The sequence below is a fragment of the Patagioenas fasciata genome, chromosome 4 (assembly GCF_037038585.1).
Source record: "Patagioenas fasciata isolate bPatFas1 chromosome 4, bPatFas1.hap1, whole genome shotgun sequence".
NCBI lineage: Eukaryota > Metazoa > Chordata > Aves > Columbiformes > Columbidae > Patagioenas > Patagioenas fasciata.
In genome coordinates this window covers 56,982,112-57,004,488 of record NC_092523.1, presented here as the reverse complement: position 1 = coordinate 57,004,488, position 22,377 = coordinate 56,982,112, and the positions used below count along the sequence as shown (strand labels likewise).

General features: G+C 38.6%; 1 protein-coding gene across 4 annotated transcripts in view; it reads right to left on the bottom strand.

Moving 5' to 3' along the window:
• Positions 1–22,377, bottom strand: part of PTPN13 (protein tyrosine phosphatase non-receptor type 13) — a 125,299-nt gene that overhangs the window by 76,943 nt on the left and 25,979 nt on the right. For all 4 annotated transcript variants that reach the window (XM_071807956.1, XM_071807957.1, XM_065836854.2 and 1 more), the window contains 4 exons: positions 19,075–19,194; positions 10,055–10,224; positions 5,115–5,180; positions 2,460–2,645 (listed from right to left, as the gene is read on the bottom strand). In XM_071807956.1, the coding sequence (XP_071664057.1) occupies positions 2,460–2,645; positions 5,115–5,180; positions 10,055–10,224; positions 19,075–19,194 (542 nt within the window). The remainder of the gene's footprint in view (positions 1–2,459; positions 2,646–5,114; positions 5,181–10,054; positions 10,225–19,074; positions 19,195–22,377) is intronic.

Below are 22,377 nucleotides of genomic sequence, written 5' to 3'. Positions count from 1 at the left end.
ATCTGTGCATTATTTTTACCACACATTTGGTCTACTTTTTTTCCAGTAAGTGTAGATTAAGTTCACAAGAGTGTAACTCTTGTGACATTTCAGCCCTACAGCAAACTGAAGGGAAAGCAACACTCAAAAACATTGTTCCATGTGTGCAACATGACTGGAACTTGTGATCGGCCTGATGACTTTTCTATGTAACAGGGAGAAATGTCTTGTACCTGAAAGTTTTAGGTTGATACCTCAACACAGGTTATTACACATGTAAAATCTCATCCACTTGTGACAAGTCTCTTCCTTACCCCTCAGGCACATTCCTGTCATGTGTCAGACTTAATTATTTCCATTAGTAACTTTTAACTTTTTCATTTAATCACCACTTCCCTAAAAAACTATTTCACATGCACAGTCACTCAAAGAAGAGCTACTTTGCTGCAGCAAAGAATCATAGGTTAGGTCTTTTGATACACTGTGAATCAGTCTGACTTGGACAGTGGCTTGGCTGGGAGGTGGGAAGGAGAAATTGAGCAGTCTTCAGTGCCTCAGTCACAACGCGACCCAATTAACATAAACCAGACTGAACCACCCTCTACAAATCATATTACTGTGGAAAGTGAAAATATTCAAACAGGACCTTCCAGCTGTGCTTTACCGACCACCAAATGACCTGTTTTAGAGCTAATACTCCTCCAGCCTTTGAAAAGGTAAATCAAGATGGGAGGTACATTGATGTTGGAACTGGAAGTTGTACCATGGTTTTGAAAAAAACAATTTCCTGTGCTTTCCTTACTCACTTAAAAATTCAAGCACACATACAGAGCACTAAATATTAAAACCAGTAGGGATGGCTAGATAAGGTGCACAAAACCACAGCAGCACAGCTATGTTGTTCTTCTGTCAACACTCTCTTCTACTCGGCTATTTTGTTCTCATCTTCTTGCAAAGCCAATGCAGTGACATGTTATGAATTAGGCTAAAAAGGTTCCTGGCAGTGGACATCTAGAAGATGAGCAAAACTTCAGCACTGGATAACCTCCAGCAGTCTCACTCCTTCATTATCAACATGGTCTAGGAGACAGGAACACACTTGCTGGGTTCAGCTCTCCACCGGATTTTGGGATGTGCATTTGGGACCAGCTATTGCTGCCTTGGGCAGGCCAGTCCAGACGAGTCTGTCATACCAACCTCAGGCTTCCTCTGAAAGTTGCCAACAAGAACACGATGACGAAAAGCAGAAAAATTGTGAAGCAGAAAGGGCCATTAAGAACTTGGAGACTAATGACTCACTCTCCACGCTGGTTGCTTCTATAGCTCGTGGTCTGATTTAAGGTTTGGATCTTTATTTTAATAGCGCCACTGATTAAGGCCTTGTAGGCCTTTATTTCATTGAATCACAGACCAGCTGCACTTGACAACTGCACAAGACTTCAGACATTACAGTGATGAGCACCCAACTGACAGACATAACCTCACAGACTAGACAATGCTTTGTGGATCTCAGGTTCAGCCCTATTTCTGAGATTAGATCATAACAAAAGGTTTTTTTTTTTAAATAAAGCATTATCAAGTCAAACACTTTTCTCGCACTTACAGTGCTGTCTGTTCAGACACTGATTTTTACACTGACATAACCCCTATGAGATAAAAAAGGAGTTTCAATGGTATAAAACTGGACAGAATTCAGGACCATTGTGGGATATCATTCCAGCAATAATAAACCACTTGGCATTTGTTATGATTATAAACAGAATACAAGCAAAGGAAATACTGGCCAGAGAACAAGCTAACAATACTGACAATTTATGGCCTGCCTTCCTTTCTACTCAGAGCCTTAAAATTATTTAACTATACTGAAGTTATGCTGTAACGGTTTAGGTGAAGGGAGAGGTTGCCGGTCAGGATTGGTAGCTTTTCAAGATGAGTTCACATAATTTCTTTCATTTCTGAAAACAGTTCAATGCACTTGTCATCATTAGACAATAACGTCCTCCACAATAATGATATCCAAGAGCTGAGCAAAAGTGGAAGAGGACTGGCACACCACCTAAAAAAGTCCTTCTTCCTCTTAATAAGCAACTCTCCAGAAGTCAAGCATAACTTCAAAAAAGAAAATGGACAGCCACCATTTTTGAAGTATCTCAAGTACCAAGAAGTCTAATGCTTGTCCAAGGTTCATAATCTTTTTTGTTCTTCAGTTTTTCCCTAGTTTTCTTTCAACAAAGACAAATGGTTCAGAAAATTATCTTGCTCAGAAACAGCTGCTGTGAATGCATATTCCAGGAGGAATTGTGAAGTGCACAAATTGTTACCAAGGGGAGAGAAGCAATTCCCACCTTCCAACACACCTCCTTATCAAGTTGTAACATAATCAAACAAGAGGAAGAATGATTGCAGGGTGACTCTGATTTAGCACCTTTGCTCTCTTCCTGCTCACCTCTAGTATTCCTCAAATGCTGACAAAGACTCACCCCAGACAGGCTTCCCAGAACCAGTCTGACCAATTGCTTCACGTATGAAAAAGAAGGGGCACAGTTACTATTCCTTATGTGGGCACTGCAGGCATCCAGAACAGTCCGTACAGACACACGGGCATAAATGACGTCTTCACACATGCCGAGGAGGATGCTGTTGAGATGATCTCCAAGTTTGATAGGCTATAATGGCAAACAAAACCAGGAGGGATGGAAGGATTTGTTTTAATAGTGACTTAGGATACACACAGAAACGAGATATTCAACATTGTAAAATAGCTATTCACGAGATTTATTGCCTATGTTAACTGAGTGACAATTCTGAAGTCACCATCTAGATGGTGGAAAAACAGCAGTTACAGAACAGGGCACAGGCATTCAGTATCTAGATTTGATTGCTACTCTATAACAATCTGGTTCAATCAAGCTGCCTCATCTGTAAGGCCAGAACACCAACACTTTTCCCTTCTCAAGGGCTTAATCACTAGTGAAAAGTTGCAATGGAAATTTTCTGTGTTGTTTTGGAACATTCTGCCAGTCACAAGGATTAAATTCAATCCCCATTACAACCATTCTGTAACCCTCTGTCTGCTACACTCATTTTCTACCATTCCTCACCAATATTTGCAGCAGCTGTGTGAGCATTTCTAAAGTCCAATGACATCATCAAACCATATCAACACAAAAGTAAGGAATAAAACAGCAAAGTCACTGGTTAATAAAGCAAATCTTCACAGTTACAGGACAACACCCATATAGTTAAGAACCATGTAGATTTAATTCTCCTCTCTCCATTCAGTTGATCCAGCACACTGTATGTGGAATATCACTCCCCAGGGCACACAGTAGTCTGCGACTTGTTCTCTGATGCGGCAGGCACTTGGGACTTAGGCTTTCTGATCTGCAACTCTCCCAAAAGTGGGCAGCTACCCACAAAGTACAAGTGTTGTCACGTTTTTTCCCCATCACAGAGCACTTCAAACCTTTACAATCCTCCAGTCTTCCCTGTATTAGTAATCTTAAACTGTCCCAATAAAAAAAAAAAGTATGCTGGACTGTCCTGGTTTAATTAACATAGGTTTTCCCCACCTATCCGTTCAGCACTTCTTCTAACTAATAATAAAAATCACTCTTCCATTCAACCAGACTCCCAGTAGAGAAGCACCTCATTAACCAACATCGGCAGGCAAATATAAAAAAAAAAAAAAAAAAAAAAAAAAGAAAAGAAAATCCGCTCATAGAAATTAACACTTGTAATTAAAGTAATGCCATTCACAGACTGCTGGTTTGCCTCCAATAACTCCACAGAGCAAGGGACCACATCAGAACACCTCAATGTAAATTCCACACTCCCTCTTTCTTTCCTGACCGTACCGTCTTTGGAAAAAATACTATTATATCAAAACACAGAGCACTCCTTCCCACACATTACTGTGAAACTGTTGCTACAATCTAATACCAAAGGAAGAAACAAAGAAAAAGGGGGCTAAAATTCATGCCTACTTTCTGCTCAACACCTATTTCTACCTATCTTGAGCCATCTCCCACTACGGCTTAATACTGTTCCTTTTATCTCCTATGAGACAGGAGAACAAATAAAGGGAACAGGAGTCTTAGAAAATACTGTGCTTTTGGAACAGATACAGGAGGCATCACAAAGAAGAATCTCTAAAAGAGTCACAGCTTCAAATTGTCTGAGTTTTGCATTCAGGGAGCTACTTCTAACTCAGTACAACTGAGAACCTAACTACTACTCCATTAAAGAAAATACTAGGAACTGAACACTTAAATTGCCAAGAACCTTTCAAAATTCCCTTCCTTACCCTTACATATAACAACTAGTAGGACTGAACCCAAATATAAAACAGACGTAGATTACCTCGTTGAGCTACACAGTGCTCTGCCAAATCCCACAACTGCAAGTTAATCGTTAAATGCTTTTTTGGCTGCATTTCATCTTATTTTCACTCTTTTAGATGTTGACTTAAAAGTTTAATTGGGGGTGTGGAAGGAGCACCCAGGAAGATGATGAATCACATCACCTTCACTCATTTTTGGAAAGACAGTCTAGAAGTTCTGCTGGATGTCAGAGATAAAACCATTGTGCAATAACACCCAGCTCTATGCAATCTGCGACTGTGTCTGCATTGACTGACAAGTCAGCAGCAAGTCTACTCCCTGTTCCGAACAATTCATACCCTTTCTTGGACATTGTGTAACTTAAGTATCTGTATGTGCCAAGCCCAGACTCTCAGCACTTACGGCAGCAGAGAGAATAAGTTGCTTTAGTAGGACTAAGGCAACGATATTACTTAAATGTTTGTTTTTATATAAGCCTAAAACAAAACAAATTCTTTTCTTCTTTGTCAGCAGCTTAAACTATTGACTTTCAGCCTGTGACACTACAGGACAGACTAGTCCAGATATATCTTCATTGAAACCAACAGAAATGTAGCATCAACACCTTCTTTCTGCAAGAGGACACCACCACCACCCTTCCCAGGCTTCACAGGAACAGGCTCCAAGCACAGGAACTGAATCCCACTTTTCAGTGCCTCATCATGACACCCTGTCATGTGAACCCAAATGCAGATTTGTTCAAACTATCAAATCTGAAGCTGCAACATTAAACAAAACTAAATAAAAAATTACCTGACTTTGAGGGACTTCATGGTCAGCTCCCCAAAAAAGTGCCATGCCAAGAGAATAAATATGGACCTGTCAGAAGACACAAGATATTTGTCAGCTTATTGAACAGGACTGGAAACACAAAGCAGACCTTCAAAGCAAAGCAACTAACTTAAAATCATTTTGTCTATATATTTTCCTGGTATTTAAGTTCAGTTGTCTTTGAAATTGGTTTTCCCCTTTGACGTGAGGGTCAGAGAAGCAAATCCTACTTCTGCAAAACATCCTGCATCTAACCAGCGCCTCTGTTATCTCTCATCCGTTTTAAACCTTCCTCTCACGTTGAAGTCAGAAGTACACATAATTCATGCCACCTGCCTGGTCTGGGGTACAGACTGCATGGCCGTATCCAAGGCTCCTTAAAACTTTGGTCTGAAGGCAAGGTAGACCTTAGCAGGACTCAAAACTGAGCTACTACTGTCAAGAGATCCCCAAAACCAGGATTAAAGGGGAAAAAAAAGAGAATATAAGTGCATCAATGTATAAAGCCATCACCTTGTCATTGATATTTTAAAATACAAATGCAGCAATCTTTACACATATAATTAATGATTAATATAAACATTAAAAATATAACTTCAACATATTAAGCCCATCAAGACAGGGAAAACAAGCTTTAAGTACTGCAGAATTAAGAGCAAAAAACATATACTGCCACTATAAGTGATTTTGAAAATGAAACTGGCAAATAAGTGCAGAAAGAAAGGCAGCTTTTCTGCACCATGTAAGTAACATACACTAGCAATGGTACTTTCTACCAAGTTACGAGTAATACTTCTGCTACTTAAAGCAAGAAGTTTATTAAATAATTGCGCATGCAATGAGCAACCATTACAGAGACAATGATGAATTAAAAGTCATTCACTGAAGCCAGCCTCGTCACTAACTAAAAGGAAAACATTTTACTTAAGTCCTAGCTATACACATTGACAAGATCTGTCCAGGCTCAGGTACAGATTTTAAAAAACTTATCTGTAAACTAAGTGTACAAAGGTAATGGATGGACTCAACAGAATCTACAAAAAGATGAAACTAATTTTCTTCTTCTCATACTAAACCCAAACAAAAAAAGCACACAACCCCCAAGTGAGTACAGCACTTAAAAAGTCTATTATCAAAATTGTTAATTCCAATCAGAGAAGTGGCCACGGTCCTAAGCCTATCAGTGTTCAAGAAGCATTTGGACAATGCTCTTAGAAATATGATTAAATTTTTGGGTTGCCCTGTGTGAAGTCTTGAGTTGGACTCCATGACCTTCACGGGTCCCTTCCAACTCAGCGTATGTATTCTATCATTCTGTGATTCTGAATTTCAACATCACAAAAGGTATTTCTGAAGAAGAGACACGCACCATCCTCAACAAAAAATACTATTGTACAACCATGCAATCAGACTTCTAAACTAAAACATGCTACCCTACTAATCTATCTGAAAACAGTTTTAAAAATAAAACGCAAATTAGAGCAGTCTGTGATATTTTACTTCATCAACGATATTTCAAGCTTTATATGAACTAAAGGAGGTTTTCCAAGTACAGCATTGCAAAGTTACTTGCAAGCCACTACTACATATCAGTTCCTTTTTGGATTTCAACATAATGCCTGCACACATTATATCATGCAACTCTCTCCTACTTCATACACCTTAACTTCAAAAATAAGATACATAGTCCCGACTGGTGTTTGACTGTTCCCCCTTAAAAATTTGTAACTGCTTACTATAGTCTGACAGCTTTAGGTTGTGCCAGGTAGTCAGGAGGGAAAAAATATACAAATATGACAGTCTGTTTACAGGATTATAATTGCTTGACATTTGTGAAGCACCACATCAAGTTCCTTAGAATAAGAGATAATTCCAGCATGAAAACTAGGCAAAAAACATCTATTGAAAAATTAGGTTGTAGACCTTCAAGAGTTCTGCTAATTTCAAATGATCAGTAACTAATAAGTAGTTTTGTACATTACTACCTAATAAACATTCATACTTAAAATACCCTCTCTCTCTCCAGATGAAGTAACCCTTGCTTCAAGAGGCATATAACACATCTCTTCAAAATGAAAGCACTTACTCAAAAGATTCGAGTTCATTTAAAAACTATGATTCTTCTAATACTTTCCACAATACATAAATCAACATAAAATTAATTTCTCAAATTATTATTTCATTTCCATTTTGAACAGTTTGTTTACTCTACTTCCAATAAGCTTGCAGGTACCTCGGACTTATTTTGTATTGAAATTGACTGGGTGTCTTGGAATCAAAGAGGTGTTCACTGACTATCACTTTTTCTAATATTTATCATTGCATACACTGTTACTTTGTGTTAGCAAGTGAAGTCATAACTCAAGAGGTGAAAGCAACCTCATCACTGTCTGTTAAGAGGCTGTAAGAAACGACATTTTTCTGCTTTCAGCAGCTTTCAGACATGGTCTGATTTCAGGAGAACAACCAAAATCGAAAACACCAAAGATTGCCAGCAAATGAATTCAGCAAAGTACAGCAAGTTGCAACAGAACACACGCAAACAAAAAAAGCAAGACCTACGAAACATGAAGTCAACATATCACGACAAATAACCACTTCATCCAACACACAGATTAATACAAATATAGAGGACAACAGCAAAAAAAAGGATGCATATTTAACCTATTTATCAGCCTTATCAACTTCAACTAACAAACCCACAATAGAACAAAAGTTTTTGTACAAAAGCTGTGTTTCAGGTAGCTTTCTCCTTCCGTATGGGCAAGCAAGTAAACCCAAGAGGACTGATATGTTTGAAGCATTCAGACTACTGCACCCAGACATGACCCTCACACTGGCAGAACAGCTGTATCATTTCTCCACAAGGCTTTAAACTGAAAATAAGAACAGTAGCAGAAAGTTTTCTTTGAACATTTTTGTATCACCGAGGCTATGAGAACAGTTAATTTTCCCCCCACCTCAGTCTGTGCAAGAAACATGCAGAAATCAAGTAGAGTTCAAATACAAAAAAGCTTAATTTATCTCAAGTGCAAAGCTCGAAGCTTCAACCTAATGCTATAGCTGAATACCACAAGCTAAAGTGTTTTATTTAGTCTATACCTGACCCTATGAGTAATTTGCTTATGTAAAGCCAAAGTGTGCGTATTTCCATAGCCAACTGTTTCTCAATGAAAACAGCAACACAGTTGATGCAGCCTTGGCTCTCAATTTTGTCATCACCCCCCAGCAGGCAAAATTGTACTGATATAATGAAATAAATTCACACCACCATAATTGGAGAGGATTAATTGGCACTGCATATGCACAGAATGCCAGAATTTGGTCATCGCCTGTTGATGTGCTCTGTTTTTACAGGCCACAGTGGTCCTTCTGAGTATTTCCTTCCTAAAGCTTAAGAAACATCATAGGACAGCTTTTGTAGTAAGAGTTCTCTGCTTATTTCAAAAAGAAAAAAGCAACATACTAAATGAATACTGGCACTGAACAAAGAATGCAATCAGCTCTGAAGAAGGTCACAAACATGTCATTCCAAAACTTTTTTCTGGCATTTATAAAGGCCTGTTTTGTATATTAACTTCAGAATTGGCACTAGAGGCAACGTTACTGTCTTCAACAGTGTTGTCTCTCTTGAAAGAAGATAAACAATTCCAACAGTCTGACTACAGAGCTTGGCAGCTGCATCCTACTCAACTGATCCCAAATCCTGCATTGATGTCAGTGTTATTTTTACTTTTCTATTAAAATTTCAAACTAAGCTGCCAATTTCTTAGTTTTGCCATAGATAAAATTATACATGTTTTATTATACCATTAGTTTTGACTACACTGCAGGGCAAGAAGATGTCTAAAGGGCTTGTGAGTAACTGAGGAAACAGTGATTTTTGGTAGGTATTCAGTGCTACAGTCCTAAAGAAAACTGACTATATACAAGGCTTAGAAGAAGCTGCAAACATAAAATATTCAACACAGAAAAACATGTTTTAATAGTCCTTGTGCAGACAACAGCAACTGATGCCAATACTGGTTTCCTCTGGAGTAGGAGCATCTTGGTGTTCTCACTGGAGAAAAGTTGCCAAATGCCATAATTGTTCCCAGATTACAACAACACTGGTTGTGGCCAACTTCTTCTCTAAGGATTATCGATCCAGAGAAGCCAAGGAGATGAAAATAGAGCTCAGCTTCCTCCTTATTCCCACCTCGAAATATCTTTGATGAGGTCAAGGGAATGGTTTTCTGGGGAAAGCATTATCATTTGCAACAAATTACTGTTAAGAAGACATTTGAGAAGCTGGTCATTTTGACTGTACATATCAATGACCTGGAGCAGATCACATATGTAAAATTTACCTGCCTGAACATCTACCATTAGGGAAGAGTTAAAAAAGGAAGGTGGAAATGAAAGATTTGTTGCACAACTGAGGAATACTTATGTTAATTAAAACAATTTTTTTCTTCAGAGATGAGTGTGGGAATATCCCAGCTTTCAAAGCCCAGGACTGCTTGAGTAATTCCTTTGCTTACCTCTCAGATGTATTTTGCTAAAAAAAAATTTAAAAATTGAAATTGTTGATGCCACTGAAATGTTTTTTCTAAAAGACAGTGAAGTGTTGTTTACTGCTTACTCCTAGTTTGATGGACAGTCACCCTGTGCACCTGCTGCCCAACCATGGCTGTTAGTAGCACACATTAACAGGGACCTGCACACAGACACTTCTTCATAAGTGCATACAATCATAATCACTATTCCACTTTTACGGACCAAAACAAAGCAGGAGGACCCCTCTCCCTCCAAGAAAAGAAATCAATAGTTACATATAAAACCATGAGCCCCACAGAGACAAAAAGAAACATTTAAAGCCACTTTGTCAAGTAATCAACAGCAAAAGACAGCAGCTGCCTGCCAACAAAGAGGTACTCTACCTTTTCAACGTTAGACAGAGATGATAGAGAATGGTTCTGCAGAACCTCTGGTGCTGTGAATGCTCGCAGGTCTTGTTGGGAGACATTTTCATCAGTAAATGACACACTGCCAGATGGAAGTAACAGGAGAGACCATGGCGAAATTATGAATCCCAGAGCAGCAGGATCAGCTGTATTTAAAAGGAAAAAAAAAAAAAAAAAGAAATAAAAGAAATAAAACTACGTTGACCTTGCTTGATGTTATTCTATTTGCTTGAAGACACATCTAATATTAGCCTGTGGTGTTATTAACGGAATAGATTCATACTTCCTTTTCTACCTGTGGTGCTTCGTAACCACAACATCCACCACCACAATTTTAGTCACACTAAGGAGTGACACCTATCTTTTCTGACTATTCCTTGCTATTATTCACACCAGCAAGCTAAAATACTCACAGCTCTCCTATTCTCGGGTTATGTCATTTATGTAACAGTCAACATATTAAATGATTACATTTTGTAGCATACATGTCATTAAGGCTAATGTCTACAATAAGAATGGAATTAACTCCTATACTAATATAGCACTGCTGCAGCAGCAATGATCCGAAGAGAAAAGACAAGGTTAACAGGGAGAGGAAATACTCCTTATTAGAGTAGCTGATAGAACTGGACAAACCAGAAACATTTTGAGGAACAAAAGTCCTTTTAAACCTAAAGAAAAAAAAATCAAAACTGAAACAGAAAATAATAATTCTAGGCAGTAGAAGAAGAATTCTAGGCAGCAGTAGAAGTGGGCAAAGAATAAACCTGACCCCTTAGCAAGATCCTACATTCAAATCATGCAAATAATACTTGAAAACAGCAAAACAAGCATCGAAATCTGAGAACCAAAAGTGACAGAGAATACTTCCTACACCATGAATTTGCAACTTGCCAGCTAAATTTTTGATGTTGTCTGATAATACTGCTGCCAAATTCCTGGCCACAGACCTATTGAAAAACAAAAAGGTGGGGCGGGCAGGGAGTTGCACACATGAGTGAATGTGGTAAACCCTAGAATCTACCTTGAAAACAGAATTTAACTAAGGCAGGAACAAGACAAAGCATTTCATTGAGTCAAAATATTTTTTTTCTACACCTCAAACAGTAAATCAGGTCATTTGTACTGAAGGAGGCATAAGCCTCCTTATCTAAAGAAAAATAAAAGTTCTTTTTCCACAGGTAAAGAGGCAGTTGCTCTGTTTTCTGCTACGTGGTATGTCAAAGATCTCAGGAAACATGTATTTGAAGGATAAGTCTGTTTTTTCCCTCTACATAGTAAGCAATAACAGCAGAATAATAATTTCCTCCTTCAGCTCCACCAGTAACATTTTCCACTCTCCTGTCAGCTCCGGATGTTCCTACAGCACTGGCTCCTAGGCTGTTCAACTATCTTGTAATCTAGAATATTTCTAATCTCATTGGAAAAGTATTAAATTACTCCTTGCAGGTATCAGATGTAAAAGGATCTACCAAGGAAGTCCTTCAATTTCTTCAACTCATTTTCCCCTAAAAGAAGCTGAGAAATCGCTTTCAGGCTTCCTACAGTTTGTGATACCAAAGCAAAACTATATTAATAACTTCGTAGCACAACTACCCAGAAGAAAATTCCCAACTCCCAGATCCTGAAGCTCAGAAAACCTCCCCTCCTACCAATGCACACAAGAGATAACATTAAATTCATTTTTCAGTTTAAGACTAACATACACATTTTTCTGAACACTCCTTAAACCCCTATGCAGAATTTTGCTTTAAAAAAGGAAGAGGGCAATAAACATTCTAGAAATGGGAAGATCCTAGAAAGTCTACTTCAAGTAGTTATTCCAAGTTTATTAAACACCTGAGAACTAATGGAGTTTGTAACAGTTTTTCTAATGGTTTTTAAATGATGGTATGTTTTGCTGAAAGTCAGTATGACAAGCTTAGAATTCACAGTGCAAATCTGGTCTCCCCTGCTCTGCTTTTCAGGACATAAAAGAGAGGGGGAGGGTATTTCCTTGCTCTGGCTTTCTCCTCCAGATCCAAAAGAAATAAGTCATCAATGGATGGTACCTCTGATCACATAGGCTAAACAAATTTCAGCTCTCACACCACACTGCTGAGCTCCCTATTTGTCAAATATAGAAAAAAAATGCCCCATAATACCCTAAAACAATAACAAATACAAAACCTTACTGGGTGATATATCTCTTATACATAGAAGACAGGATTTTGGGGGGTTTTCCTATCCTATTTCAGTAAGTAAAATTGCAAGTGACAAAACAATGTAAGTTACTTGAACCTACCAATGTCAATATACAACAAACCAATTAAAACCTATGGCTCAACTAACAAGCTGTACAAGTATCTTCTGTTTCTAGATCTCCTCCAATGTGACTTCAAATACTTCCAAATGCTGAATTTATCAATCCAATCAGCCCCTAGCTATAAAAGATTAAAACCTGGAATCACTTCCTTTAATGGCCAAAACCAAACATCCGCTTGATACAGTAGTAAAAATGATCAATTGTGTCCAAGGTCATGGTTCCACCATAGTGTGTAGCAAGACACCTGGCATGAAGCAAACAACCTTACCTCTACAGACTCCTTCTCTTCATACGGCCAACTTCAAAACTAGAGTTTAGAAATACCTCATATTGTGAAAAAGCCATCAAATATGTAAATTTAAAAATAAGATGAGCTGAAGAAAACTCCCCCAGCAAGAATTTTAAAAAAGTTGTAGTGGAAGTAGTGGAAATAGACTTCAATCAACTGAATTAAGTAAAATTTTAATTAAGAATGAAAATAACATAATCTTTTCCAGCCCCAAGAGACGACATTTTGTATTATACCTCTAACCTCACTTCCCATGAAACAAAGCAGAACAAGTGTACTTTACTGTTGTGGCAGTAAGTTCAGATGCTAAACAAAAGAAATGTAAAGATGGAAAGAATCTTCCTCTTGCAAGTACATAAAACATTTCATTATGCAGTAAAGCATTTTTAGAAAGAAAACCTTAGCTGGCCATCAACTTCGAAAAATAACATTGCAGGTGACTACTGGAATTTGTTTTACTAATTCTGTGTGTATGCACCACAGAAAAAAAAAAAAAAAACAAACCCAACACATTAAAAAATATTACAGGATTTCTGCTTAAAAGATCCAACTCAGGAACCTTAAGTCACATGGAACCTTAAGTTATCCTTAACATTATTTAAGACAAAGACTTTAAATACATATGAACTCTTTATATTCTGAAACACACTACAGAAACAAGTTGAGAAACAGAAACATGATTTAGTTTTAAAAACATCAAAACCAACATATTTAGCCTGAAGTCTCCCCAATATTAATTTAAAGAAACCTTGGTACATGCATTTACACCCTTTAGATGAAGAGGCTGAATTTACTGATCCACCTGAAATAGTTCCGTCCACACTCAACCATCTTCATGACCTAAAGCAATATACAATGAATGTGATTAAGTGCAGAAAAAGGGCTGATTTTGCCAAGATTGTTTTGTTGACATTTTCCCCTTTTACTAGCTTTTAACTAATATAGTAGATCATACTGCCTACACCACAACTTTGCGAAACTACTGTTACAAAGGATGAGAATAAAATAACTCATTCTCTATTTCCTTCCTTAAGGCATTGATCGCAAACCAAAATAACTGTCTCAAAGCTCCTACTATGCAAATTTAACCTAAGAAAAAAAATTTTAAGTAATTCTACTCTTACCCTTTCACATGTTTGTACCATGGGAAAAAAAAATTAACAAAGATGCAATGCATCAAGTAGCCAGGGACCACAGGAAAACAACTGAAACTAGTTTCCAGTCATAATATTAATGTCATCTCCTGTTTAAGGCTTTCAGAAGAAAGGGAAGCATCCTCCCCAAAATACAGGGGGAAATAACAGCAAAAGAGGTTCAAACCCCTCTTTCTAAAAGAACTGGAATTCTGAGCATGGTCCTGGTCCACTTCCAACCCCATCAGCTTTCAGCTGTGCTAGAGCTGCCAGGCTCCTGCGTTAACTCAAGAACTATGCGAGCTGGTAACCAAACACTTGAGAGAGCTCAGTTCATCAGGCAGTGCCAAGACAGAGATAAATAGTGTGGTCTTACTTAAACTGAGAGAGTGAACTGGTTTTAAATGCAATAAAAACTGAAATATTTTTGAACTATGTAGCATCTGCCAAGCCAATGAAAGACTTTTAAAACAGCCCTTTCCATGGTTTAATAGGATACACGTAGCCAAAGACAAAAAAAAAACCCAAAAACACATTATAAGAGACAGTAAGTTCAGGTAGAATTTTCAAATGGATCCATTTTACAATACTGAGCTGATGCAGCATGTCCCCACATGTCCAGCATGCGTTGCAGCACTTCTGCTGCCTCTCCCTTGGGGACAAAGGGATGGGACTGAGCAGAGAGCCCTGACATGACACTGAACCACTTGGAAACCAGTGGCACATGGAGAAACACCAAGAAGCTTTCCTGACAATGCTGGAGCAAGAAACAGGTAAACAATCAGTTCCTGAGATGCCCCATGTTGTTCCTGAGATGCTCCCCAGGCAGCAGAACACTGCACTACACCTGGTTGTTACCTTGACCACATCCAGCAGAGTTGGGGAAAGAGTGCAAGTACTGACTGAGCATCACCCAGCAGAGAAGAGGTGGAGGAAAAAAAAAAAAAAAATACATATATATATATATCTACCAAAACCACACAAGTATGATGTCTCTATTGGCAACTCAAAGACCAAACGTCAGCAGAAAGTGAAAAGAAATCATTCCTCAACAATTGCTGGTAAAGGGGAAAAACAATCATTTAATACGTGCCAGCAGGGGCACCTGGAAAATGAACATTTTTCTCCCTCTCTTGTCAACCAAAAGAATCAATTACCCCCTCCATCCCAACTAGGTCTGTGCCTACTGGGACCCACACCACTAGTTCCCATCAACACATTCCACCCTTTGCCTTCCTTCTTTTCACTATACTAACCCAAGTGAAGCAGATGCAACAGTATGACTGTCAACAAGATCTGCAAGTCCTCAAAACCCCACAATTGTTCTTCTTCACACCCACTTTCAGATGCTATCAGTTTTCTTTACATAAATCATGTCCCATGTACAAATTCGCAAGACAGTCAATTTGTAAAGTGGCTCTTTCTTTGCTTAACCTTTCTATTACCAGACTCATTTTCTCCCTTTCTCTTCCCCTTCCCTTCAAACACATTGTCTTGATATGTAAGGTCCAACTATTTTCACAATCCACAACACATGCTTTTCCATAGGAGTGGCCTAAGCAAAATATGAAGTCTTTCCCACTTTCAAGTTTGATAAGCCTTTTCCAGTTAAATCAACCAAATTAGGACTGACACCCCGTTTGCAATTCTTAGCATCAGGGAGCACAACACACTCCTTACACTTAACACGCTCACATTTGAGATACTTCACTTCAAAGACTTGCTCCTTTGACCTCTTGGAGTAGCGAGTACAAGATACAGCATGTCTGAAGTGGCTTATACACCCTCTCAACAACAAAATAGTTATTGCAGATAATTAAACAGATGTAAGAGAAGGGCAGGTCTGGTATCGGCCTCTTCAAATCTCCAGATTAATCTCAACGTCACTAGTCCAACTGATGTCAGATCTGCAACTAAGAGCACTGGGTTGTCTTTCTCCTCCATTTAACAGCTTATAATTTGCTGACAAGACAGCTACCAGAGTTGGTCTTCTAGATCAGTGATCAGCAACTGGCATTTCAACCTAATCTTCCATTGCTTATAATGATTGAAACCAATTTGTAAAGCATTTTTAATGAGTTCAGCATCTGTTAGAATTGTAAATACAAACAGGCATAAAAATATGCACATTTCTGAATCAGTCACTGAATTAGACATGATGTGATCTGTGGTTAACAATGCAAGACATGAATTTTCATTCTGTACTTCTTTTATTCAGTGCTTTGATGGGTAAGTAGATAGACTGACTAAAAGACATGCAGAACTTCTATGCATCAAGAAGTCATGAAATCTGTAACTGAAGCTTGTTTGGGGCACTTTTTCCTCATTTCCTGAAATTGGTTTAAGTAACAAATTAAGTGAAGAACACATTTTCAGTTGGTGAAGTAACAGCAAGGATTCTCAACTTCAAATAGACTACCAAAACTCAACCAGGATGTAATAAATAAATAAATGGTTACTTGGGCTGGTAATTCCCTTACATGTGTGTGGTTGGTGGACTGGTGCGGGGAGGTTGCCAAGAGATGGCAATTTAAGAATTAATGATTTCCATGGCCTTCTTAATCCTTCTCATTTCAAAACAGCTGGACCAAAGACTGTTGAACAATATTCCTTATTTTACCTTTGTAAAGAAACTTAATATAGAAGATGTTCAAAGCTTAGGGTTTTTTTACAGAACAACACATCCAGGGACTCCAGAACTATAAAAGTAGAAAGAAAAGAGCATCTCTGAGACTGATCAGAGCTGAGCATGCTGTGAACTTGCAAAACCTAAAAGCTTGGCTCATTGCCCTCTGTCCAGAAGCAACTGGTCGGTTCAGAAAAATTTTGGAAACTTACCATCTGCCATAGAATAGCTCTTCCATGCTGTATGTTAGGTCTGAAATTTTAGGAAAACAGGATTTCTCTAGAATCCCCCATTTGATACAAGTCCTCCACAAATAAAAAACAAATTGAGACAGAAAAGCCCACAGGAACCTCTGCATTCTCTCTTCTTGCATCTCTGCAAGCCAGCACAGAAACTGATATTCAAGAAGACCAAAAAAGGATTCTAGATTGTTTCCTTAGCAAAGCCAAATCTTGATTAAAGACTGTCTGGTTATCCTAGTTTTGCTGGGAGGAATTAGATTGCCTTTGTCAACCTTAGCTACATAGTAAAGCTCTTTCATTTGGTTGTCTCTTGAAGTGCATTTTACCACAGGGCTATATCCCAGGTTAATTAATAGCATGCGACTGAAAATAGTTTGCTGAAGTAGCAGAAATACTCAGTAAAATAGCTTCATCTCCAAGAAGAGACAGATTCTTCCGGCACTGATTTAACCTGAAGTTCTGTTTTGCTCTTCGCTGATAGGAAGCAAGACCAGAAGATTTTGCCACCTTAGTCAGCATTGCTGGCAAACATTTCTCTACCATCTACTGTGTTCTCATTCTCAATGCCCACATGCAGCCTTCATCGTAATTATGTTAACTCTTTTCTGCACTACTCTCAGGCCAAGAAAGGGTGAGCTCTTATTTTCAGTGGAGACTTGCATCTTGAAAATAAACAAGACCTAGGATGACATCTGAAGTGGTTTCACAACTGTATATACTCATGCTACTGTGGTCTTTCAGGTAGATTTCAAGATGGAGCTCAATATGTTGGTTCTCGTAAATTCTACAAGAATAAACCTCTTATCATTGAAGATCTCTCTTTAGTCAAGGTCTCGCTTGATCTCAGTGACTCACTCTCGTAAAAAAAAAAATAATTCCTCTGATTCTCTCTGGGAGACAATAAAGACAGAGAGAGGTAAGAAGATACCAGCTTTCCATTCTTCACCATACAAGAAGCAGAGCAGACAGGACAGTCAGTCAAATGGCAACAATAAACTCAGCATTCCTCACAGGGAACACTTCTCACCACGCATGGTGACCTCGCTGGTATGGGGGGGAAAGGGACATTTGTACGCGATATCAAAACTACTCAAAATAATATTTTGGAGAAGTTGCTAAAATATCACATTTATAATGCTAAGTACATCTTGATCAGAAATCAAGCACTGGATGGCAGTTTCTGCCCACACCTGCCTTCTTTGGAGCCTTTGTGAAGTGTCCAACAGAGATGCCTTTCAGAGGCTGTGCAATGTAAGAGACAGACCTAGTGTCTGACTTGACATTGTCTAGATCAAATCTTAAAAAGAACAACTCCCCAAAACCAACTTAAATGTTGAATCTTGATGAAATCATTAGCCAAACACATGAAAAAAATCCAACAGAATTTTCCCTCAGTAATGAAGATGTGCCACTTACATAGTAAAGTGGCAAAACAATGGCTATTTTCAAAGTGTGAGCTTTTGATTTTTCCTGAATAAAACTGAATAAGCTTACAGATTCAGGCTTAGATATAAAGAGATAACCCCCTTAAATTTACTGAAATGCTAGATGCAACATGAGAGCACATACACTACAGGAAGCCAAGGTAAAGATGTCACCAAACTTCAACATTTGAGTGCAAAACTGGGGGAAGGGGATTAAGGACTTGCAGATGAAGGGAAAAGGGAAAAGGGAAAAGGGAAAAGGGAAAAGGGAAAAGGGAAAAGGGAAAAGGGAAAAGGGAAAAGGGAAAAGGGAAAAGGGAAAAGGGAAAAGGGAAAAGGGAAAAGATACTTAGATCTAGTGCTAAAACAGATAGTTATTAGCAGTACTGCAGAAGCTCAACTTAGAGCCTGCCAAATTGGGGGGATAGGGGAGAAGAGATACTTACTTCTACACCTTTAAAGTAAAATAAGTTCTCTCAGTAGCTCTGTATGTACTGTTAAATGGATTCTGGGGAGTGATTCCTGGCCCTCTGGTCAAGCTTTCACCAGCCCACCTTTGCCTCACGTGAGACTAAATCTCTTCAGAGCAGACTGATCATGACTGTACCTTAAACATTTCTATGCCCCCTTCAGGACCAGAATGCTCCAATGGTCTCAGACTTATCTATCATTTTTCTATGTTTCTATCTCATTTCAATGAGCCTAAAATAATGCCAAGGCTCTGTGGCAGCTTCCTACCAAAGTGAAGTTATCACCACATGAAACTGAATGTGCTGTGTGTCCTGACAACATGAAGTCATGGTTGAAAACATCCTTTGGGCTGGGGTGCACCAAGTCAGTTTACTCAAAGATAACATAGAAGCAAGTTATTATTTGGGTTTAGAGCCTAGGAAGAACAAGGGAGTTTACTTACATGACACATAAATATAACCAAGATGTTTACAGTTCTGTATAAATCAGCCTTTAATAATGCTTACCTTTTCTGAATAGTTCTTGAAGGCTCTCTGCACTTTGATTCAAAATAGCCCATATTTCCTCTTCTTGCAACGGACCCCCCCGAACCTCCAGAGCCTCTGCCAGTGACACATGCATGTTACCTGGAAAATAAGACAGATTTCAGAATACTTAACAGTTATTTTCTCCTTGCAGGTAGTACTCACGTAGTGATAAGCCCTGTTCAACTCCCAGTCACAAAAATTCTCTATAACATTAACAGAACCTATCAAATCTAAATACTAGAAAAACATCTACCATGATTATAAAGAACTTTGAGCATCTGCTGTTACAAAGAAGAAAAACTTGGGTTAAGACAACAGTGATCTGTATTAATAATATAGGCTACTAAATCAATAAGCTCAGCAAGTTGGCATTAGTGAATATGCTACAGGTAGGAGTTTGCTCTGTTTAAAAAAAAATGACAGAACGATTGGTAGTTAGAGGTTTATTAAAGTAAATCAGTTACTACCATTATTTTGACAGGTTTAAGTCAGTCAAGATGCTGTTAGTGAAGGAGGCTTTTTTTCTGATATATTTTCACAGGGCTGTTTGTATTACCTCATGACCAATAATAACAAGCACTGCCTGCAAACACGCAAGCACACTGTGCAACTGAGTTATCGCCATTGCTCAGCTTCTTCATACATTGAAGAAAACAAACTAAAACCATTAGCCGTGCTCTGCATACATCATATATTCCCAGAAAGTAAAGGCTTCCTTCCCCTGCTAAAAGAGGGCATGCCTTAATATTTTTTTTCAAAGAGTTAAGCAATTTTCACCATACCACAATACGATATACAGTTGTCCAAAAGCAAAGCTATTTTGCAAGCTGAAGAACACATCCCTAAACATTCAGGCTAAGTCAAAGGTTCATCACTTCAGTAAGCTGAGGTGCAAAGAAATCATGTGTCTGCTTAATCACTTCAGCTTTCCACAGACACTGAATGTTCTCAGATTGAGCACTCATGCCAATTTCTATTTCTGACTAAGATGCAGCTGCAGTCTCTTTTCTCTCTGCCTCTCTCAAAAGCCCACAGAACGAAATCCTGAAGCAGTGAACTGCAGTAAGAGCCTAGGATACATCGTCAGTCATCACTGATGAGTCTGTTAGGTCTCAAAGGCTCCCAAGGCTGCTGATGACAATGGACAAAACATTTCCACAAGCACCGCAGATCGTCCTGAGATCAGCAATTGATATCAGCAACTCTGGATGACACCACGGTGCTGCCAGAGGATCCTTCCCCTCCCAGTCTACGAGCTGGGTTCTCCCCATCAGTGCACAAGCCTGGCCCAGATGTACACTCATGGATATTAGTCTAACAATTTGCATGGAGGACAAGATGACTAGCTACATTAGTTTTCCAACTGCCTCAGCAGTTTCATGCCTTCCACTTTCAGATAACCAGGCTCGTACCTACATAACTGCAATTTAAGAAGCTGAATATCCTGCAGTTTCCAGCTGAAAACATAACCTCAAAGATACTTTTTGAACTACCACGCAGAGTCTTTTTAGCTACAATTCTATACCATGAAAATGATGTATTATTGGCTGCATTTCATCACAGCCAGCTTGTTTTTCCTCACTTCACATCTTGCCAGTTTCTAATATTCAATTATTCTGCATATTTACTAAGCCAAATATATTTTCTACAATTAATATTCAAAAGTCATCGTGAAAAGATAATGGAAAACCGATCTGGACCACGTTTAAAAGAAATACAAAATCTAAATCCCCAAAGAGAAAAATTTGCACACTATTCAAAATGGAAAGTTAGGGACCAACACAGACTCAAAATAAATGGATGAAAAGCCAGAGATAAACATGTTCGTAGTCGGTATGAGATTCACGTACACCTGGCACAGAGTGTCTGGTCTATTATCCGTGGCAAGGAATTTTGTGATTTCATGGCACTGTCTCAAATTCCAGTACATAGATCTAGAATCAAACTCAATTATCCAGCTAAAAGATCTAGTCTTCGCCTAGGGACTAAAAGCGGATGATCCTGAGCCTAACACCACCACCAAAAATCACCCCCCAAAATAATTCTCTGCCATTCTCCTCTTCCCTGTCCTGAAAAATCCCAATTCCTTTCACCTTTGAATAAATAAATGCCGACTGATCTGTAGCAGATAAAAGGCAATTGTCTATTTAACATCACTAGAGAGGCCAGAAGCAGGTCTGCTCAAACTCCCAAACACATTTTATCAGCAGTAAAAGAATCCTACCAACAAAAATTCTGCGATCGCAGTAAGAAACATATGCGTATCCACCCAGCCACACAGGTCTCAGTTGTAGCAGTGTAAGCAACAAGATATGCTGGTATATTACACATAGCAGTAGCTTAACCAAAAAAAAAAAAAAAAAAGGCAGAAACCCAAACCTGAAACACCCACAGGACAACACACCAAACTCACATTTCAAATTAGTTTTGAAAGCCCAAGCAGAATACAACAAAACATCAATCATTACACATGCAAAATGACACGAGTTGGGATGCAAGTGGGACTCTCACTGAAGTGTATCTGCTCCGGTAACTTCTTGATAATGTTATTTTGGTAACTCTTCCTATAACTTCCCTTACTCAAAAGTATCTCGAAGCTGCAGGGCTTGTCTGTCACAGCAAAGAGAAGACTAGAACATTGGTTTTGAAGATTAAAGAAGCTTCCCCAAAACAGTTCCCTGTCACCGAGGAAGCAACGGATGCAAGTTGAGGTGAAGCATTTGTGGGTAAAAGCACCCCCAGAGGTCTCCATCTGTACAGCCCACCTCGTAGCAGTCAGGCACCATTAAATTAACATGATAAGGCTGATAGTGGAAGTGCCAGGCTCAAAACATTCCTATTCCCCACCAGTTTGTTTGTGGCAGATGTTTTCCACAAGGAGAAATTTCTAGGAATGACAATGTTTGCAATGCACAATTGTTCTGAATTTACCATTGCCTTTGAGGGCTCCTGGGAGCCTTCAGTTGTGTCCAGTCCTTTGTGAACACAGAAGTTGAAATGCTGAGTGCTCAACATATACAAAAGCTTTTGGTTTTGTGTAATGCCTGAACTTTTTGATAAATTGCAACATATTAACTGTATCAAGTAACTTATGTAAAAGAAAAACATATGAAACTGTTTTAGAATACCCTATCAAAATTATACAACTGCCTCTCTTCACATCTTAGCCTTCTAATTGCAGTTATGTCCCTGGCTATAGAGTTGTACAGGGTTCATTTTCCCATTAGAATAAATCTCAGTGTAAAATGTGTATTTGAACTCCTATAGCTAAGAACTCGGAGA